Source organism: Setaria viridis, chromosome 1 (assembly GCF_005286985.2).
Source record: "Setaria viridis chromosome 1, Setaria_viridis_v4.0, whole genome shotgun sequence".
In the NCBI taxonomy this organism is placed as follows: domain Eukaryota; kingdom Viridiplantae; phylum Streptophyta; class Magnoliopsida; order Poales; family Poaceae; genus Setaria; species Setaria viridis.
Window position 1 is genome coordinate 31468372 of NC_048263.2, and position 22044 is coordinate 31490415.

The 22044-nt window shown below is 42.9% G+C and overlaps 2 protein-coding genes across 2 annotated transcripts; one reads left to right on the top strand and one right to left on the bottom strand.

Moving 5' to 3' along the window:
• Positions 1–331: 331 nt before the first annotated feature.
• LOC117862986 (uncharacterized) lies at positions 332–9576 on the bottom strand. The gene is made up of 12 exons (XM_034746550.2): positions 8963–9576; positions 8509–8594; positions 7449–7528; positions 6585–6640; positions 5899–5947; positions 4136–4285; positions 3872–3967; positions 2497–2610; positions 2275–2405; positions 1937–2169; positions 836–1603; positions 332–749 (listed from the first exon to the last, which is right to left on the bottom strand). The coding sequence occupies exons 1-12, from the start codon at positions 9478–9480 to the stop codon at positions 700–702; spliced, it is 2331 nt and encodes a 776-aa protein (XP_034602441.1). The 5' UTR covers positions 9481–9576; the 3' UTR covers positions 332–699.
• A 7092-nt stretch (positions 9577–16668) lies between these two features.
• LOC117843505 (probable cytokinin riboside 5'-monophosphate phosphoribohydrolase LOGL2) lies at positions 16669–20189 on the top strand. Its single transcript, XM_034724121.2, has 7 exons — positions 16669–16955; positions 17425–17522; positions 17711–17741; positions 18456–18555; positions 18950–19020; positions 19126–19269; positions 19826–20189. Exons 1-7 carry the CDS (start codon positions 16815–16817, stop codon positions 19970–19972), a joined length of 732 nt encoding a protein of 243 aa, XP_034580012.1. The 5' UTR covers positions 16669–16814; the 3' UTR covers positions 19973–20189.
• The last annotated feature ends 1855 nt before the right edge of the window (positions 20190–22044 follow it).

Below are 22044 nucleotides of genomic sequence, written 5' to 3' on the forward strand. Positions count from 1 at the left end.
CTGGAGACCCTGGGATCTGAAATCTCAAATTTGCTTGCTTATCAAACCCCGCAACCAGTCAACCTCAACTGAAGTCACAATAAACACCAGGTTTTGAGCCCGAAAAGATTGGGTGATCGACTTCGCATATGTGGCTAAAAAGTAACCTTGTCCCATACTCTTGGTGCCATCCGAACTCTATTTTTTTTGTAACATTATGTTGTGAATTTTTTTTTCTGTCCACTTCTCTTGGAATCATTTCCCAAACTAGAGCAACTTTTCTTATGATGTGCAAGCAGAAGAGAAACAAGAGATGTTTGGAATGTGCGACAAGATAACTCTCAGCCCCATATGCGACATGCCAACCCCGTTTTCACGGTTTAGGCTGACTTCCGTTGAACTATGGCGTGCCAGTATGAAATAACAGTAAATACAAGAAGTCGTCATAACATACATAATCTACATTCTATGCTGATATACATTGAATCTCTGCAACCTAGAGATAATGTATCTTCTCTGCAAAAATTGAGAGGATCAGCAACTTACAATTCCACTAGAAGCTCAACAAAACCTAATTTCCTTTCTAAGCTCATAATCAACAGAATGAGCAATCTCAGCTTCTATTGCACTGCCTTCACATAATACGGCACCAAACAGGCTTGCAATACTGTAGGCACGGGACCTCTTCTCCACAGGGCGTGTGTAGTTGATGGAGGTGCTTCAATAACCCAAACGGTCATTCAATGCAGTGCGCCCATCACCAGTTTGACCTACATAAGATACAGTAATATTATTAGTAAGGAACAAATCAGCGCATATGCTATTGAGTGATAGCACATTAATTCAATTTCCGTACCTTCAGGTGGCACCCATGTTTCAGAATCTGGTCCTGATTCGAGGAAATCTGGTCTCACTGGACCCAATACCCGTTTTTGTTTTGACTTCTTCCCTTCTTTCCTGCTAGCATGTGGTTCACCCTCATTCTCCATTTCTTCTGAAGTTTGTAGACCCCGTTTATGCTTAAGCAGAAGGGCCACAGCATCAGCAACTGATGCTTCACTTTCAACTGAAGATGAATTTGCCTCGCTGGAAGCTGACTGGTCAGTGGACTTTCTCTTCCGTAAAATAAGCCCAGGAGCAGCCTCTTCAAGCTCCTTTCCACTGCATGAATTAGAAAGAATTGCTTTCCGATCTTTGTAGTCCACAAAATTGTCAGGTTCCTCTGCATCCGCCTTTTCTTCATTTATGAAGTTTTCTTCAGGTTCTATAATCCTCTTATCACCAAGCCACTGAGGTTTTGGTAAGGAAAATGCAGGTTTGCTCCCGTTTTCTAGGTTTTTGGAGGTATCAGTCTCTACTTTAGCAGGCTTATTCGTTGATGTCTCATTAGAAGAATCCTTTGGCTTCTCCTCAGCTGAAGTAGCCTTCACAACTTTATTTTGTTTCTTGGCTTCTGGTATTGGATTATCATTAGATGCTGGGGGTCCTGCTTCTCGAGGCTTTAGATCCCTCTTGCGAGCTGCTTCCCCCATAGGATCAGCTATTTTTAGTAGGTAAACTACTCTGTCCAGCTCAGCCTGAAGATCAGATAGTTCCTTCTGAATTTGGGCAATCTTATCATGCACTGCAGAATATCTCAAACCAGTCAGAAGATTCTAAGACAGTGAAATGCATCTGAACTGGAAAAATGCTGGAATAATTGCGCATAAGTAAATGCATAACTTGTTAGTTCATCAATGTAAAAAGGCCAAACCTATGCTCATGTAGCATCCATATGCTCATAACTTGTTAGTAGCATCCATATGTCCACCTCTTTCAATGTTTTTCTTAGCATAGAAAATTACTATACAGTACTTTTCAATGATTCAAATGTCATGTTTTTAATGAAAAATAAAATATTTTGAAATGCTAAGGCTAGTGAATGATTAATTGAAGTAACTGGAGCATACTAGCATACCCAATTGAGATGACAAGCCACTCATGTAAGCATCAAGGTCATCCCTGAGATCTGCAGTACTGCCCTGAGCCAGCTTATGCTTCTCTTCTTCAAGTAACTTTCTTTTATTTTCAATATCACTGGTGATGGAATCTTTTTTCTCAAGAAGACTATCAGCAGTCTCAACTGACTGTTGCTCATTGGATTTCTGACTAGATTTCTTCTTTGTCCGATCGAAAAATTCATCATCATCGCTGAATTATTTAACAATTTATTAGTCAGCACATGAGATCAACCATATAATGATCTACCTTTAAGCATACTGAACAATAGTAAACACATTTCAGATCTCAACATACCTAAGGATGTCATCTTCTTCCTCCAGACTTGCTTTATGGCTACCACGATTTGCCTTTCCAGAACGAGCACCAACACTTTCCCGTATGCTGTCATTTAAAGTTTCTTCTAGATTATCCAGCTCCTCCATAATCTGAAGAAGAATAGGTTTAGTCCTGCTCACCAGATGAGAAATGGATGGCGATAGCGTATTAATAAATGTAATGCATATGTCCACCACTAACCTGAGATATCCGTTGTTCATTTCGTGCTATTTGTGTTTGCTGACCTTGGGTTAGCCCACCTTGAGAAATGTCCTTAACCCTTATTGCATCGATCTCTTTCTTCATGTTGGCAATCTGAAACAAAATAGCAGGTAAAAGCTTCATGATTTTTCTCATACACGCAGGAGAGCTGTGTATCTTTATATTAAGACGAAAGAAAAAGGGTAAAGCTTCATAATGAGCAGAGATACAATCGTATCTATAACTGGAACCTCACTATAGAAGACATACCACAGAGGAAACATAAACATGTTTTTATTTATTATATTTTATTTTTTTTAAAAAAATTAGACACTAGTTTTGGGGAACATGTCACTTATTAGGACTTAACAGTTGTTCATACATAAACTAAGCATTTCCCAATACAACAATGGACAACCACCACTATCTCAACGTTATTCTTACTGTAGTCTTGTACAAATATAAAGTGGCAGGTGAATCCAAATTAGTAGTCCAACTAGCTAGCATGGTACTGACAAAACCACAATTAGCTTCCAGTTTAGTTCCTAACATCTGAAATTCTGAATCATTAATTCCTGAAGCCTTTGATTACCTTATGGCAAGGGGGTGTACAGCTGGCATGAAGCGCAATGGCACTACAGCGTCGGCACTGTTCATGCAGCATCACTTGCTAGCGCTACTAGTTGCTTACTGTGTCTACTGGTTTGTTTCTTTCAAGTTGCATCACTCTGGTATATTAAAGATAGGGCTTCATTTAAGATCTTGTAGATTGGTTGATTGCACTCTATGTGGAGGATTTCATTTACTCACGCCCCATAAGCAGGCATGATTATTGTACCAACAAGGAGGAGGAACAAACTAACTAGTGAAACAATAATTGGTGCCAATTGTAAATTACATGTATTCCAACACCACATCCCCATATGTCAACTATAGGGCCTACACCCGAATATATGTCATCTGGATCCATGTAATAAGTTCAGAATTAATTTTCGCACTTTTGAAGAGCCTAACATTACAGAATGCAAGCATAGCTCTACTGATGATAGAACTGATATTAAGTATTAATATACTCTACAAGCAGTTGAAAAGGAAATTGCTGCTCCAATAGTCCCATTTGTTTAATTGGAAACCAAAACAAAAAATTGGAAATAAGGCAATAATATTCCCAAGATCTGGTCATCAGTCATCACATATCAACAAGGCACTTGAAAGAGTAGTTGAACTGGACACAGTTGCATATGAATCCTAACAACTAATGGCAATTTCACATGAAATCAAATCAGATGTTTCATCCTAGTATTAGGCTAAATGAGAATGTGCAATGATTTAAAGGAATATCAGAATATGGCATTTCTGTACAACAAGTGCTTACCTTTTCCATTCGTTTTACTATCTTGCTACGTGTTTTCTCCTGTCTATCAGTAAGCTGACCTTTGTAGGTTTGCCAAGTGATTTCATCCGCATCATCCTAAGATACAAGAACATGATCAGTAAAAACACAAAGCAATATATGAAGACCAATTAGGAAAATGCTGCAAAATATGATATGATGTGGCCAGGACTTGAGAATAGCTCCATCAAAAGCTTCTATCCAAGACTACAAAACATCACTAGCCTCTAGAAACAAACAACTAACCTCCGCAGATTCTTCGATTGCATCCTCTGTCATACCCCATGAGATTCCCTCAGCTAAAGCCACTTGAGTTTTTGCACGTAAAATGGAAGCTTCACGATCAAGCATATCTTGCCGAATCTTAGCATCCTGGAGCTTCTGCATGTCTTTTTCCTGCCAAGAAAAAGAAACAAATGAATGAATATAAGACACTTAAACAATAGGATAGGTTGATGGAGCTTATGGGATTTAAAAATGTTCCTCATGAGTCATGACACAATTGGTCTCGCACAATCAAGAAGCATAGAAACTAACAGTTAAGGTAGGATAACTAAGACCCTGTTTGGCACAGCTTAAACTTATTTTTAAGTCAGCTTTTCCTCAGCTGGCCACATAAGTTACTTTTTGAAAAAGCTTCGGAAGGAAAAGGCTAAGTGTTTGGCAGTATAGCTTTTTTGGGCTTTTCCATGGGCACTGACGTGTGGGCCCTGCTTGTCAGCCTCCACCTATGGACGGATCTTGGACCTGAGGGCAACTGGATATCAGGAGCTCGGGGTGTCGGCGCCGGCGGAGGAGCTCGAGGCAGCGCCGGCGGTCGGGCGGACGGTACCTGCAGGGGCGAGCGGAGGGCGCCAGGGTCGGGTGGAGGACGGCTGACGCGGGCGGAGGAGCTTGGGGGTGGTGCCGAGCGGAGGACGGCCATCGTGAGCTGAAGGTTGGGCCAGCCGGAGCTTGAGGGCCAGCCTGCATCATCCGGCGAAGGGATCTTGGGGAAGGAGGCAGCTGATGGTGGCCCGATGTTGAGGCGGAGGGAGGTCAGGCGGAGGAATCTCAGCCGCAGCGCCTAGCTTGAGGCGGAGGGAGTCGCCGGCGTCGGTGGTGGAGGGTGGCGCGGAGGAAGGCGCCGGTGTTCGGTGAGGAGGGAGGCACGGCCGTCGGCGGGGAGTAAGGCACGGGCAGGGAAGGGAGGTGCAGCCGTGCAGGCCCATCCGCAGCTCCGTGCGGCCGGAGAGGGAGGCGTGGGCGGGGAGGACGGTGCGGGCGCAGGGATAAGCCTTGAGAAGCAGCTTGGCCCCTGCTTACTGGAGATGTCGTCCCGCAGTTGTTTTTCGAGAAGCAGTTCCTCAGCAAGCTGCGGAGAAACTTCACGTTTGGCTGCTCAACAGCTTTTTTCCACCGAGAAGCTGCTGTATAAGCAGTTCCAAACAGGGCCTAAACTAGTTTGGATAAATGATGTTCTACTTTTTGACAAATTATCTTTGCTTTCCACTGAAATAAATTATTTGTCTAGGAAGTATGTCAAAATCCTTTGTACCTTGAACATTCCTGAAAGAACATCTAAAATAAACAAGGCCAAAATGAAATCCAAAGGCAGACAAATCATGTAGCACTTTGCTTGATTTGCTATTTGAATCTAACTGATACAATGTCAGAAGAATCAGAAAATCTATACTGAAACGGATTTAATCTCATTTGTCTTTTCATCTGAAGATAACCTCATTATTATTACTAATACCTCCTTTTGCCTTTCTACCCTATCATTTTTTTTGTGGCGGCACATGTGGGGTTTCATCTCTAGCCTATGTTAACTTGCTTGAGACTAAAATACTTTATTGTTTTGTTGTTGCTGTAGCCGCATAAAGTAGAAAGCTAGAAATAGAGAACAGCAGGCTGCCTGTTGCATCGGCAATTCACTTTGTTTAAAATGTGGATGAAGCAGCAAGAAAGCAAAGAAATGAGAAGAACTGTGTAGTGGTAAATGAGCCAATTGAGTTTCAGAATCGTACCGGAGGCATCAGCTCAGATGGTCCTTGAAAAATGTACAAACGTGATGATCTAGTTAATGCATAAGAGGAAAGTTAAGTCCCAGAGTTAACCAGGTGAAAATAAAGACATCAGACCAATAGAGAGTGTAAACAGGTTGCCAAGAGACACGATACTAGAAAGATCGAAGGAAAACAAAATTAGCTTTGCACAAGAACAAGCAGAGGCATGACTAGGGAGCCAAAATAGTGCCATTTATATTTACCAGCATTATTTTTTCTGCAACCTTTCTATCTGTCTGTTACATAAGGGGACTTTGTCAAGCATATAACGCAGTCCAAGATTCATAGAATCTAACATGCGCAGAGTCAACTAAAACTACTGTAAACCTTGGTAAAACCTAAAGTTCTGCTGAAGCAATTAAGCAGCCATGTCTAAGCAGCCATGTCTTAAATTACTAATGTCCAGTATGTTATTAATTGGACCAGGGGGTATGATTAGCTCTGGAATAAGTAGGTTATGCAACACTATATGCCAACGTAAGAAGAAAAGAAGCTATAGAGAGATCATACAGAGAATATTTCAGCACCGGAGTGCTGCAATTTATGAAGCAACTTCTGCATACAAAGTGGAAGATTAACAGAAGGGAACGAGTTCCCAAGAACTAAACAAAAAGAATGGTCAGATAGTTAATAACGAGCTTACTTACTGCCCAAATCGAATTACATCTCCAACATGAATCTCCGTATACAGCTTCTTCTTGACCTGCAAAATCCAGCACATATCATAAAAAATACAGTAGACAATACACAGGGAAATTCGAAAACACAAAGGAACAGACAGAAACACAGGCCATCCCAATAAAGAGTTGACAAGATTAACTTAAAGAAATTAAAGCATTAATGTGGCACGCCTTGATCAATACCCTAATGGATTCTTCGTACCCTAAACCCTAAACCCAGCGAATGAACATGTGACAATGAAGGGTGGGCCTGGCGCGGTGGTAGAGTCTCTCCAGTTGCATCCTCGTTCGAATTAACCTCCTTACAAAATAACCAAGGGTAAGGCTGTCTGTAAATACCTTCCCCAGACCGTACCTTGTGTGGGAGCTTCCAGACTTCCAGTGCTGGGTATGCCCTTTTACCTTTTAAGAAAATAGAAGGGATGGTAACCAAAACGAAAAGGCTAAATGCAAATGGAAGCTATTTGGCGTCTGACTTAGGCCTATATGACCGATCGATCGAAATACTCCATATATTCCAAGGCTGCCTAGGACCCCACCTTGTGCAGGAGATTTCAGAACTGGGTATGCCCTTTTACCTTTTTGGAAAAAAGGGATGGTAATAAAAAGCTAGAGATCAAAATAAGTCAAAGGAGCAGCATTCAAATAACACAACCTGAATTGTTTTACAGTGTAAATTGGCACTGCAACGACATAAAAAAGCAACAGCTAAACAACACCAAACACACTGTTTTCTAATTTAAATGCCAGGGAAAGTGGCAGCATGTATCCATGTAATTTAACGATATCAAGATATTAAAAAACAGAAGATTTATAAGGAATTCATATTACCTGACTTTTGTTGATAAAAGATCCATGTGTGCTTCCAAGGTCATAAAGGAAAACCTTCCCATCATTTCTAAACTGCAGAACTAAAATAACATAAAATCAACCCATGAGTTACTTCCTTAGCACTAAAAAAAGAATACCATTCCGATTAAGTCAGAAATTTGGTATTCCGAGATTAGTTGGCATCAAAGAAGCATTCAAGATAAGGAGGAACAATTTGCTCATAAAGAGAGAACTCAACTACTACTACTAATTTTTGTAAGGAAAATATAGTAGAAGCGCTCATTTAATCAAGGAAAATCAAATGCATAACTTAGCTAACACAGTCTCTCAAGTTTCCCATATCATGTTCTTTCGGCTATATAGGAATAATGACAGTCATATGTTACATTATGCTTAGTAAATGTTAGCTCCTCAACAAAATGGCATTGCATTGTTCATGGCATATTAATATCATCAATAATGCTGGAATATTTTATTTATTCAACTGTATGTGGTCACTAAGCCATGACTGTTGAGATTTTACCAATAGCATGTGCGCAACAGACCTGACATAGAATTATTTAGCCAAGATTAATGCTCAAATGTATTGATTCAACTTTATTCAAGGTTATGAATTATGATGTCATCCACATCATTTTGGTTATAAATGAACAGTTTACAAGGCAGTGTTTACCCTCCCAATAGAAGGTTCGTTCAAAGCAACGTTCATGCTTTCATGATTCAATCCCATTTCTAATATGTTCATGAATGCAACCGTGCTCGTTGTTCTTCCTAAGGTTCATTAAGTGGTGATACACCAGCTCTCAGTTTCCAGCCTGCTATTTCAGGAATCAGCAAGGATGTACCAAGTTTGCTGGTCCAAACATATTTCCAGTGTTTTTTTGTTTGAAACTGGGAACCAACCATACGATATGCAGACAGTTACAAGATAACAAGAAGGATTCCTAAGTGTTAAGAACCATTCAGCCATTCTGGAGCAGAACATTTAACTGGCAGGTTAACATTGCGGTTTTGAATCTACGCCTAAGTCTTAATTGACAAGAGAGTGGCTAAAACATACCGGCATGAAATCGAGAAACAGTTGGATGTTCCAGTACAAAATCACACATATCAATCCGTCCAAACATGTAAGCTCCTTTCTTGGCCCTGCAACATATAAGGAACGCCAGTCATTCACCAGTCCTAGTTTTGAAACATCAGCAACCAACATGATTTTAGAGCAGATACTTAGTTCCAGTGTAAATGAGTCTCAGCAAGCCATATCCAGTGCAGTGGATCAAAATATAAGGGTAAGAAAACTTAGCTAAAGCTCATTTGGGTACTGAGGATTACTGATTTCCCACGACTAAAAAATAGTTAATCACGAGCTAAAAAGAACACTACGAATCAACTGCACCAGTGCAAAGATTATCCCTAATGAAGACATGAGCAGAGAAAACTAGCAGAAACCACAATGGCACCCATAACTCAATTAACAAATGGAACTGATGAGAGCAGGGGTACTGAAGACTCACACGTCAAGCTGGTCGACGATAATGCCGTCCTTGAGCACCTCGAGGAAGAAGGGATGGTCCGGCGCAGCACTCCACTCAGGGATGACGTACGGCGCGCGCGGCCTCTGCTGCCTCTGCCGCTCCGCTGGCGGCGGGGCCGCTTCCTCCATCTCAGTGTCGCCGGAGTAGGCCCCGCTGGGGTTCGGCGCTTCCTCCGCTGAAGAGTCGCTCACGCTGGGGCTAGGGCCAGCGCTGCCCTCCGCCCCCGCCGCCTCCGCCTCGGGTTGCGGTGCCGGCGAGGCGGGCTTTGGGGGCGGAGGCGGCGGCATAGAGGAGGACGGAGTAGGGCCAGCGCGCCCCACCACCTCCACGGCGGATGACGCCGCCTGGGACTCCGCCTCCGGCCGCGGCGGAGGCGGCGAGGGATTGGGAGGCGGAGGGGGCGGCATGGAGGCGGAGGTGGGGTTCGGAGGCGGCATAGAGGTGGTGAGGGAGGGGTTAGGATTTCGCTGCGGAGGCGGAGGCCTGGAAGGATCCATGGCTGCGGCTGCGGAGCGGAGGGAGGAGAGAGGGAGACGGCGGCGAGTTGTGGGATCGGGGCGGGGCGGGGCGGGACCGGCCCGGGAACGGACGGCCCGACCGCTCCGTCAGCCGTCGATGGACGGAGGCGGCGAACTCGTGCGCCGTGGCTATACTTCGCGTACGCGATACAGCGCAATTTATCGCATACCCGCGGGACCCACTTGTCAGCGACATGTTCCTCCTCCTCCTCTTCCTCCTCTTCCTCCATCCCGAGCCCATCCCCCCTCCCCTCCTCCCCCGCCGCTTCCTTATCTCCTCTTCCTCCGGTCACCGCCGGCATTGCTAGGTTACGGGCTTCGGGTTTCAGGGTTGCTGGGAGGTCTAATGGCCGTTGGTGCTAGAAAAAGGGGTGGGGTCGGATCGAAGGCGGGTTGCGGGGTGGTGCGGCCACCCCGCCACCGGTCAGGGTGGGCTAGGGACGGGTGGAGGCGAGGGTTATGGCGGTGGAGGTGAGCTTCCTGGTGGAGCCGGGTTAGTGCGGCAGAGGGTGGTGGTGGCAGATGCAGCGACGGGAGCCGTCGGAGTCAAAAGAGGAAGGCGACGCGGGGGTAAGAAGAGGAGAGAGTGTCGCGGCGGTGATTGAGGACTGCGAGCGTCGTGGAGGCCGCCAGAGCCGAAAGAGGAAGGTGGCGCGGGGGTGTCATTGAAGGCGACAACGGTGGATTTGTCGCTTTCAGTGACATATAGCACTGCTCGAACTCGTGTCGGCTTTTGCTGCGGGCAATTTTGGTCGTCGGTCTTGCTATATTTGGAGACCCTTGCAAGCTACAAGTCATATTGAAAAGATTTTATGCATCCACCCAACTAAAATTTACTCAATCTTTTAGTACTTTTCTTTATAGCTAGCTAAAGAATGGCTAGCTATTTTTTAGCTAGGTTATTCGAGTCCACCGGCTAATTGTACTAGTCCTAACTTTCATTAGATAGTCAATTGTAAGTCATTCCTTCCCTCTCCAATCTTCTACCCATATGTCATTTTGTTCCTCTCCAATCTCCCTCGAATCCCCCAAGCCTCCACACTAGCCAAAACAAGAGTAGCAGGCGAGGGCCTCGGTCGCCTCGATGAGTGGAGGCTGAGGACATAGGGGTCACCCTTGCGCGTGGATCACATCCTTCGCCTCACACACAGTCACACTGCCATGAAGCACCACACATTAGGGGTGAACTCCTTGTGGTACGACCCGCAGCGGTGCGAATCGTGACGTACATTCCCCACTGGCGCAGGAGTCACGATCTTCTCCTGGACGAGAGGAGCGATGTGCGAGGTGAGTGACCGTCCACGACGGATGACATGCCCGCCGATCTAGCGACGAGGGCCATCAACCGCCGGCTGGCGTGAGCAGGCACACCGCTGCACGTCACCTGGATCAACTCAGCCGAACCCATACTATTCCTATGTGGTGGGTCAAGGGACTGAAGGCTCAGTACATCAAACATTAGGCATGTGCTCCGTTTCCACAGCCATGGACCGAGTTGGAATTGGGTCGCTACTCTGCTTTAGGGTCCGTGCGCGCCCCAGGCCACTCGAATTTGAGGTAGATATGAGCGAGAAAGTTCACCAATCACCTGCTCTTTTTGCCTACTGTCTGTTAACACCAAATCTGATATAGGTCTTGTTTGGATCCAAGGGCTAAACTTTAATCAGCTAAAAATTAGTCCATGATGATCCAAATAGTGGGGCTAAAATTAGCCAACCTCCCAATTAAACCTACCAATTAAACTTTAGAAGTCCAGCTAATGGGGCTAATTTTAGACACGAATGGCAAAAACCTAAAAATACTTTCCCACTAAAACCTTACCATATTTTCTCCTCCACCCCCTAAGGATAGAATGGACTTTTACCAATAAATATGCTAAAAATTAGGTCTTGCTCACGTGGCTAATTTTAGTAAACTAAAATTTAGACGTCTAAACTTTAGTCAAACTTTAGTCATATGTCATATGGTTAAACTTTAGTTTTTAGTCCATCCAAACATGCCCATATGTGTGTGTGTATGCATGCATGCATGTATGTATGTAAAAGCTAAGGAAGTTCCTAGTCCAGTTAGCGAAACCAGTAAACTCGTGTAAAAGAACGTGGTTCCGCAAGAGGGGTGATGCCATGTCGCTGGACTGATCCGTCCGGAGAAACAGGATCTCATCAACAGCTTGTTCAGTATTGACGCCACCGGAGAAGTTTCTGATCCCTCTAGGTATTGTCGCAGCGACACCAATTTTGAGAATAAGGTCTCAGGCCTAGTTTAGTTGTCCAACTTTGGGGTGTCAAAATTATTGTAGCAACACTGTAGCGTTTCGTTTGTATTTGTGAATTATTGTCCAAATATTGACTAATTAGGCTCAAAAGATTCGTCTCGCAAAGTACAACAAAACTGTGCAATTAGTTTTTGATTTCGTCTACATTCAGTACTCCATGCATGTACTGTAAGTTTGATGTGATTAGGAATCTTCTTTTTGCATAGTGTCAAAGTTGGGATTTTGGAGTGAACTAAACATGGTCTCAGTGGCAAATGCCAATGCCCACTGTCCAATCAGTTCCTCAAAAAGGTTGGAAATGAAGCAACTGACATGTTCTGATGTCTTGCTGTAGCAAGGCACTGGTCCAAGAAGTAGGCGGGCATCAGGCCATCAGGTCATTTTTTAATTATGCTGCCTACTTTTATGAGCTCCAGATGATCGAGTAAATCAAAAACCTTTTCAGCCTTGACAAAGTTACTGCTCGTTGCTGTTACTGTGGGACGAGTAAATCAGTACGCAATTATATAGCCCTGGGGCCACAAGAAAGGATCTTAGAAGCCCAGGACATCACGATTCACGAGCACTATAAACTAGGGGAGTGTCGTGACAGCGCCTTGGTCTGCTACCTCTCTCCATGCCCAGGGTTGAGCGAGCCTACCCTGGGGACAAGGGAGAATGATGAGCATTGAGCATGCTTGGCCTGATTTTGTACGGGGGAGTGGGGTAAAAGTTTGAACGGGACATGCACTGTCTTCTGCCATCGCGGCAGGACGACCGTCTTGTAGGGGGGCAAGCTCATTAACTGTCATCGATCGATATAATATTGTGCATTTCGATTCTGTACCATTGTGCTGCGTGGTACTCCCTCCGTCCCGTGTTGTGTGGTACGAAGCTCTTTAGGAGGTATAAATCATTCGACATACGATGATTTTGGGTTCGTAAAATTTATCCACGTATCTTACTATTACTAATTGGAAACTCCTTTTGAAGCCTCCAGGTGAAGTCAACTAGGATTCCTAAGTGTACATTTTAGAAAAAGAGAGAAATTCTCAAAAAAAGCAAAACATCCTACCTATTATATTTTCTAAAAATTACCTACCTATGCCATTATAAAAATAGGCTAAAGTAACTCCCTAAATTTATATATAAATTACCCACCTCTGCCATTATATAAAATAAACTAAAGTAACCCCCTAATCTTCATCAAAATTACCCACTTATACCATTATAAACAATATTTAAAATAACCCCCTAATTTGCAACCTAATTGCCCACCACTATTACTTAAAAACTTAAAGTAACCCGTTAAATTTGCATCTATATTACCCACACATACCATTATTAAAAATAACATGATAACCCTACGTTTGAATCAAATAACCTTAATTAAAAATATACAGCAATATATGACTCTAAATCGTCTATATCTTGCACTATTGGTATATGATATAATAATTAAGATCTATACGCATGATGTGTGTCACCATTTATAAAGATACGGAGGAAGTGATGAGAATATAGATTTCTATGTTAAAATTGTATCACAAACTTAGAGTTCATTAACAAATTCAAGCGCATACCTGCGATGCAAAGTGAAAAGTTAAAGATTAGAAATGTGGATGAAAATATTATAGAGTAATTACTAACTAAAATCTTTCACAATTGGATGAAGATAATAAGTATATATCTATATAAGTATTGTGTTTGAATATTTAACAAACAAGAGGTAGCTTATGATAATATTTTTGAGCAATATAGTCTCATTTTTTTTCATTGGAGACTACACATTAGTTCCTACGAGACAAGCTAGAAAAAAGAGACAAATTCTTATAAAAATCAAAAATATCAAACACCAATCCTGTAAACTCTAATAATCATAGTCATTGATCTATTATATTCTCTAAAAATTTATCCACCACTATCATTGTGAAAATATTCAAAAATGAACTCTAAACCTATATCTAAATTACCGAGCTCAGCTATTATAAAAAATAATCTAAAGTAACCCCATAATCTTCATCCAATTTACTAATACATATCATTATAAAGCATAACTTAAAATGTCATTTTAAAATTTTATCTATATTACCTACGTACGTTGTTATTAAAAATAACCTAAATTAAACACCTAAATCATAATCTAATTATCTTCATGTGCATCATACAGAAATATCAAAAATAAACTAATATATGATTCTAAATTACCTATTGTCGTTGTCAAGATTAGCGGATCAAGACTACGGCTAGTGAATTTCTTTTATACGCGTAAGGCTTCGGATGGTGGCGTGGGAAGACGCGGGATTAGACTGGTTCGGGCGAGGAAGGCCCTACGTCCAGTATGAGGGGCAGCTCGTGTTGCCCACGCGGGGTCTGTAGTAGGGGTTACAAACGGACGAGAGAGGGAGCCGATCCCAAGTCTCTTGGGTGTGCAGTGATGCTCTAGAGGAGAGTGCGTGTGAGTTTTGTTGGCTTGAGAGTCCTCTTGGTCTCGGGACCCCTGGTTCTCCTTTTATAGCGCAAGGAGAGCTCGGGGTTACAGATGAGTCAGGTGTGTGGAGAAGTAAAAGAGATAAGCTAAGTAAAGTAAAATACAAGAAGAGGGACCAAGTTCCCGGGTCGCCGCCTCCTGCTCCGGCCTTCGGCCCCTGTCAGCGCATCCACCGGAGGAGGGCGGCTGCCTTTGGATCCTATCGACGATCCTCTTGGCGACCGCTGTCGCCAAGCATGATGATGGTGTTTGGTTATGGCAGTTGTGCACGTCGGGGAAGACGGCTGACCCTTGTTGTCCTGCTTGCGGCCCGTGGAACACGGACGTCGCGTCCCTATCGCCAGATATGCGGGGCGCGAGAGCGGGTAGAACTCCCTCCTGTGCCAGGCGGCGCAGGCCATGAGTGCCTCTTGACGAATCAGGGGGAGCCGCGGCCACTGTGGCCTGTGCGGTCGCGGCTACAGTGTTCCGCTCGGGTACTTGTGGCGGTCACGTCGAGGGGCGCGGGCGCCTTTCTGCGCGTCAGAGCCGCGGCGCATTTATGGCAAGATCGGTGAGGGGCCCACGAGATCCGCGTCCTCGCCTGCCGGTCCTCGCCCGAGGCGGATCCTTGTCCTGTGGGCCCGGATGAGTCCGAGGTGGAACCTTGCGGCGAGGGGTCGGGCGCATCCGACCCTGGGACCATGGGTCGGGCGAGGCGGAGTTTTCCCGTCGAGGGGTCGGGGGTGTCCGACCCCGGAGCTCTGGGTCGGGCGAGACGGAGTGTGATGTTCCCCACTCATGCTGGGCCGGCGGCAATCGTCGTTACCGCAGGTGGGCCTAGGCCTTCACGATTGTTGTTTTAAGGGTCATTAGGAGGTCGTTAATATTTCCCCCCAACACCTATTTATGTCATTGTTAATATAGAAATTTTAAGTTAAAGTATATACACATGATGAATGTTACCATTTAGACCATTTATACATGTATGTGAGGAATCAATGAAAAATATTGATTTGTATGCTAAACATATTGTATGTATGGAGGATTGGAGGTACGATACAAATTGGAAAAAGTATGAACATGGATGAAAAAGTGCATAGAGTAATTATTAATTAAAAATCAATCACAATTGGACAAAGATAGGTACATATTTATATAAGTATTATGTTGACGTATTGAAAAAATAAGAAAGTAGTCGGTAATCAATTTTGATTATTAGGTAGGAGTTTAATTTCTAAATAATTTTTAAATATAATAACTTCTAAAAATATTAGCTCGTGCGGAAGCACATGTTGATGGACTAGTTGCTTGAAAGCACATTGGATGGTTACAGGTTGTTTGCTAGCTATCATGTTACTTTTGTGAACCACAACATGGACTTTCGGGACACAATAATTGTTATCTAGATTTTGGATGGAACAAGAGCGGTAGTTTAGTTGCAGTCTCCAGAGGATCCAACTATCCATGCCTTCTTTTTACATAACGTTTCATACAATCAAAACACCTCCTTGCGTGGAGATTACATAGGAGATACATGATGAAAAATAGTAAATTGTCAGGCAGAGAGCAACTTGACGCGCTTCCACTGTACTTTATTGAGACGATAACAAATACTATATCATCTGAAGAACAAATATGTACTGTATGCTAGTACATACCACTGAAAACAGTCAAGACCAACTTCAGAAAATGTTCATGCCGACGTTCGAATTCCGCGAGGACGTGCATATGCCTGTGCAATTGTGCATATTCAGATTTCAGGGCTGGTACACGATACGGCCCTGCACGATTAAACCTTGTGGCACGGGCATTGCATCCTTCCTGTCATCATAGGTTTGGAGTTGGAGATTTACTGACCAAGGGGATAGTTGATGTCCTGTCTCTCGGAGGTGCCCCTGTAACTGTAATTCTTCAAGGTCAGGAAAATGGCTGCATTACGCATGTGGATGAACAAACTACGTACCTATTAGCTTCGCGGCACTGAATCGATCAGGCACTCAAGACATCTCTTAAATGGTCTGCAGAACCAGTTCATAGATGTTGAGCGCTGACATGACGTTTGCCTGTCCTGTGTTGTCGACTGAGTGCAGCTGTAGAGGCTCTGCATGTTTCTTTGGCGTGAGATCAGCTGGAGGCCACTGCAATTTACTGTCATCCGGCAGCCAATGCCCCTCCTGAACTCGATCCATTGAGATGCATGTTCCATTATTTGTGAAAAAATGCACACGCTGAAAGAAAATTTATCTATAATAATAAAGGGGCAGTTTTCACAAACCACATTCAGGAATCAACCAATCAGGACATTCTTGACTGTTCAAATGGACTGCCTAATTTAATTTGTTCAAAGCATGCCGGATGCTCCTTTAAAAAAATGTATGACCAGACATGCTCAGTTTCAAGGGAGAAAACCAAATCAAATAGTTATATATATAACGACTCCACAGGTAGTGGTGTGCACTCAAGTGCAGCCAACCGGACCAAGCCTTGCTGTAGAGGGATATCCCGTCTCCATGCTGTGCCACCACCACCACAACAGGTAACACCTGCAGACATCGACAAGCAACTGGAGAGGTGAAGAGAGGAGCAATGGAGATCAAGGTCGTTGAAGAGGCACCAGCGGTGGTGGCGGTGCCGTCACGGTTCAGGAGGATATGTGTCTTCTGTGGAAGCAGCCATGGCAAGAAGAAGAGCTACCAGGATGCTGCCATTGAGCTTGGAAAAGAGCTGGTAATTCAAGCCTGTCTTGCTTCTTCTTCTTTCTTTAGTTCCTTTATGGCTTTTAGTGCTTGTAGCTTTTGTCTGTTTGGTCAAATAGATAGCTATACATTAGTGTCATCTTAATCATATCATACCTTTAATCTTAATTGAAGTATACTCTCTTGTTTGACCATCAGAGCATCAACCACACCTATGTGATGCTTTCCCATGAGAGTTATTTTCAGTGATGAGAGTTTAAGAGGCTGCACAGTCTACGTTTTTGCATGGATGCATGTTACTGTATTCACAAAATCTTCAGCACTTCCTTGTTCCTTGTTCACTGCATACATTTGATGGAATATGGCCTCATTTGTCATTGTTTTTGTTTTCCCATCTAATACTAATGGTGCTTAAGATGCATAACGTGCCAATCTCCACCTTCAAGGTTTCCTGGCAACCATAATTTTGTGCATCTGAGATTATTTCCCTTTTTTTTTAGGTGGCAAGAAACATTGATCTAGTATATGGAGGAGGGAGTGTAGGGTTGATGGGACTGGTCTCTCAAGCAGTGTACAATGGAGGAAGGCATGTCATCGGGTATGTGAAAAACAATAATTCTTTTGCACATTTGAACTATCAGTCCTAATATACTACTAGCTGATAGTGCATCAAAAGGATAGCTTAGAGATTGATGAAACAGTCTCGTGCCGAAAAGTGTTGGATCGATCATGTCTGCCTCTAATCATAAAATTTACATTTTGTCATCCTGTTGTCCCTCTATGCAGGGTGATTCCCAAGACACTCATGCCTAGAGAGGTACCCATATTCTTCGTACTCTCCCATCTCTACTACTCTAGCTTCTGATTGTTTATTGCCGCATGCTATCATTTCCTAGAATATAACAATATTACTTAGAAATTCAGTAACTAAGTTCTAAATTATCATGGTGCGCATATCGAGTTTTCGTATTATCATGGTGCCTCATGGCTATTTACTTGACAAAATGCTGTCTATCGTAATAAACCTAGATATTATCTTTAAATGCAGAAGCAAATCATCATGAATTCATGTTCATCTTCAGTCTATTAGTGCGTACATTAAAGAATAGTAAAGAAGGAAAAATGCACGATGCTGCCTTTGGATCCTTCTCGTTTGTCTTTCTCGCTAGTGGGAAAGGAAATAAAGCAAACGTATGATGAAAGATCAGGGGAAATGCTCACTGAAATTGTGTTCCCCACATGATCAATGAAATCTTGCTGATCTTGACCGCAATCCCTCCAGCAGAAGCTGGCTCAGTTAAACAATGAAAAAAAAACCCATCACATTTCCTCCTGTCTCCCACACCAGCACCATGATTGCCTCCCCTGAACCTGTGTCTTCTGATTAAAAAAATTAGTGGTGGAAAACAGTCAAGTCATCCTCCATTTCTTTCTCCATCTCTAGAAAGTTGGTCCTCTTTAGGTCAAGCAAAAAGCCGGTACATTCTGGTAAAATATTTATGCTTGTTGCTCGCGCGTGTGATGGTTGCAGATATCAGGTGAGACGGTGGGGGAGGTGAAAGCGGTGGCTGATATGCACCAGAGGAAGGCTGAGATGGCCAGGCGGTCCGATGCCTTTATAGCATTGCCTGGTGAGTGTGTGTGTCACCTGAGAAAAGGGAAGTGATGAATCGGTAGTTGTGACTGGTAAATTTGGTGGTCGCTTTCTTCAGCCTTTGCAATGATCGACTGGTAGTGGAAGTGTGAGTGAAAGTTTAAAGTTCAGGTTGCATGCTTTGACTCTGAGAAGGCTGTCTGCTCCAAACCTTCAGACATTTTTTCCCCCCTGCACAAGTACAATGACTAAGTGAGAATTGAAATTAAGCCGTGATGATCTGAAATAAAGTTCCGAGAATAGATCCTGGAATGCTGAATTAAGAACCTACGCAAATCTTAAAATTATGAAAGAACTCGAAATTTAGGCAAGTGAGCCATACAAATCTGTATACTGAAGAATGCCTTGAGTTGCTGAGCTTTACCTTGCAGGGGGTTACGGAACACTTGAAGAGCTGCTAGAAGTGATTGCGTGGGCTCAACTTGGCATTCATGACAAACCGGTACCGAACAGTTCACTTGTCTTCAATAATTCATCAACTCTTTGCTGTGACGACTGCTGTTCTTTACAACACAATTCATCAACAAATATGTTTGCTGTCCTGCAGGTTGGGCTGCTGAATGTGGACGGCTACTACAACCCGCTGCTGTCTTTTATCGACAAAGCAGTGGAAGAAGGGTTCATCAAACCAACTGCCCGCAGTATCATCGTCTTGGCTCCAACTCCCAAGGAATTAATCCAGAAGTTAGAGGTGCGTAGATCATTTTTTTTTCTGCAAACGTATATCAGAACAGACAAGGTCCATGTGCCACAAAACTTGAAAGGTGGCCAAAACATTCAGGAACAGACATCCAAGCACAATTTGTTCTGTACTGCACATAATCTTTGCTTCTAAGCAAAGGTTAAGTTTTATGCTTGACATCTCTACAATACTAGCATGTGTGTGTTGCTTGTCACTAAATCGCAGTGTCCAGTTTAGTCTTAAAACATGAAGCACTGTACAAGTGTACAAACAGCACAGAAACTTAGCAATCAGGCAAAAGGCTTTTTTAATGAGACCACCAAGAAGTATTATATCATAATAATAAAATATCCATATATGTTCTTGGTCCACTGTCAAGATCTACACTCATCCTGCAAGAATAGCTTAAGTACAAATTCAGGTGCTAATGTAGTTATAAAGCATTGCTGCCTTTAAGCAATGCACATGGTACAATGCAGAGGACTTGAGCCTAATGTATTACCACTGATAAACAGCAATGTCGGCAAGAAGGACTTGAACTTGGAACAATTTTTGCTTTTCGCAGGAGTACTCACCTCAGCATGAGGAAATCATACCAAAGATGAAATGGGAGATGGAACAGGTGGACTACCCTCAGAACTACGAGATCCCCAGGCCGAAGGAGGGGAACATGGTCGTGGAAGCGCAGCACGGAAGCAGGCTGTGGATGTAGTACCAGGCTATAGGCCTAGTAAAGTAGTAATCTAAGATAGATTTGGCATGTAATGTCTCACCTCACTCACTGCATCCTCCTCTTCGTGTGTCCTGTAACTCCGGTAGGATTTGCGTAATCCTGAAACCTGCTGGTTGGTCATTCGTGTAAGATCAGCCAATATTATCTGTACTGCGAAATCAGTGGAGCTAAATTGGTAGTGCATGGATACTCTTGACACTGGAATGCTTGAGGCAAAAGAGCACCCACTTGATGCACCACGCTCTAGGGTTAAAAAAATTGCATTGGTTTGGTACGAAGAAGTAATAAGAAGTTGCGCTTTCAGATAGGATGTCCGTTTGGGCCTCGCCGCCTCGCCTTCCAAAAGCTCCAGAAAGATCCCCGTTGTTCTCAGTCCTCACCGTCGAAGTCGCAAGACCTCGCAGGTAATGACAATGTACAATTTAATCTATACTAACGTAAATTCTCAAAATAAATTACTTGAATTAAATTGAGCAAAGAGATAACTGAATATAAGGGATAAATTTCTGATGTTAATGACTTGCTGAGCACACCTAATTCACATTGATATGGATTCATTGTTCTGAATATTCGAGCGAGGTAAGCATAAAAATAACCGGGTTCCTTCATAATCTTCTTGAAATATCCAAGAATAACAAGTTGATAGCTTGTTTAAATACACCTCAGTGCCACAAAACTCAAATTCTTGATGCAACACGCTAGGATGTTCTTAATCTCACAAGAATGTAACCTCTAAGCAAAGCGAGTGAGAGAAAAGTAATAGCTTAAGTATGTCAACAAAGCTTTACAAAGTGCTAAGAGACCTCGCCCACGTTTCTTAATTTCCTCTCACTTCTCAACCGTGTCTTTAAACTCAAAAAGTGTCTTTTGAGCGCGCGCGGCTGTATATGTGGTGCAGACAATCGATATTTTACGTCCACAAAGTCCTTTTCAGCTTTTACCTTCATGTGGTGTAACCGAATTTCTTCCTCAAACCACAGTACCAGACCCTTAAACTATTGAAACCACTTGATTTTATACCCTAAGTGTTTTCAACGGTGGTTTTAGCTTACATGGCATCATGTTTGCCCATCCTACATGGCACCACGTTAATTGTAGAGCAATAGGGTAGAGCGATAGGTTAAAGTAAAAGTTATCCAAAAATTTTATTTAAAAAGGTTAACCAAATAATTTTTGTCGTACATTGATTTTTGAACTCTTGTCATTCATTTTTAATAAAGATAAAACAAACATCACCTGACTAGGCCGCCACTCATTCGCGGTCGACATCCTGCTCTATCACTGCACTCCACACCGCTACGCGCACGTGTGGTGAGAGAACGACGAGCATCGTGGTGATTAACCCCTAGTATATTGATTGATTGGAGTACCTTTATTACTTCAACTCTTACGTTGGTTAATCTGAGTCTCTTTATTTTGATCAGCTGGTGCTACGAGTTAAAAGCATGAAAAAAATGCATTATAGCTAGGATAGGCAATTAGGCATTACATTTGTACAGACACACATTTAAATAACATCACATTTAAATAATATGGGAGTTTTTCTTGTTAGGCACAAGGTTTTAGGTAATACTTCCTCCATCCCAAATTATAAGTATTTTACTATGCATATAGACATAATATATATCTAGGTACATAGTAGAACTTATAAATTTAAAAATATCAAAACGACTTATAATTTGGGACGGAGGGAGTAGATAGACAATGAGAATATCTACATCTTCCCATCTCCATAAAAGATCGCTAACAATCCACAATATGATATCATAGAGGTACTGCCACTAGGGGCTAAATGCATCAAAGACAAATGCCCATAAATAGACACAATATAAGCATTATCTTCACATTTCCAAGCAAAAGGTGACATAATATAAGCATCATCTTCTCATATCTAGGAAAGGGTGTTGATCAACAGGCACAATGTGTTTTTCAACATGACTTCATTCGAGGGGATAAGGAGAAATTCCCTACAAGTACAACAAGAATCATGCAATATAGTAGGCGTAAGGAGAACGTTACCAAATACTAGCTGTAGTCATATAAAAAATGCA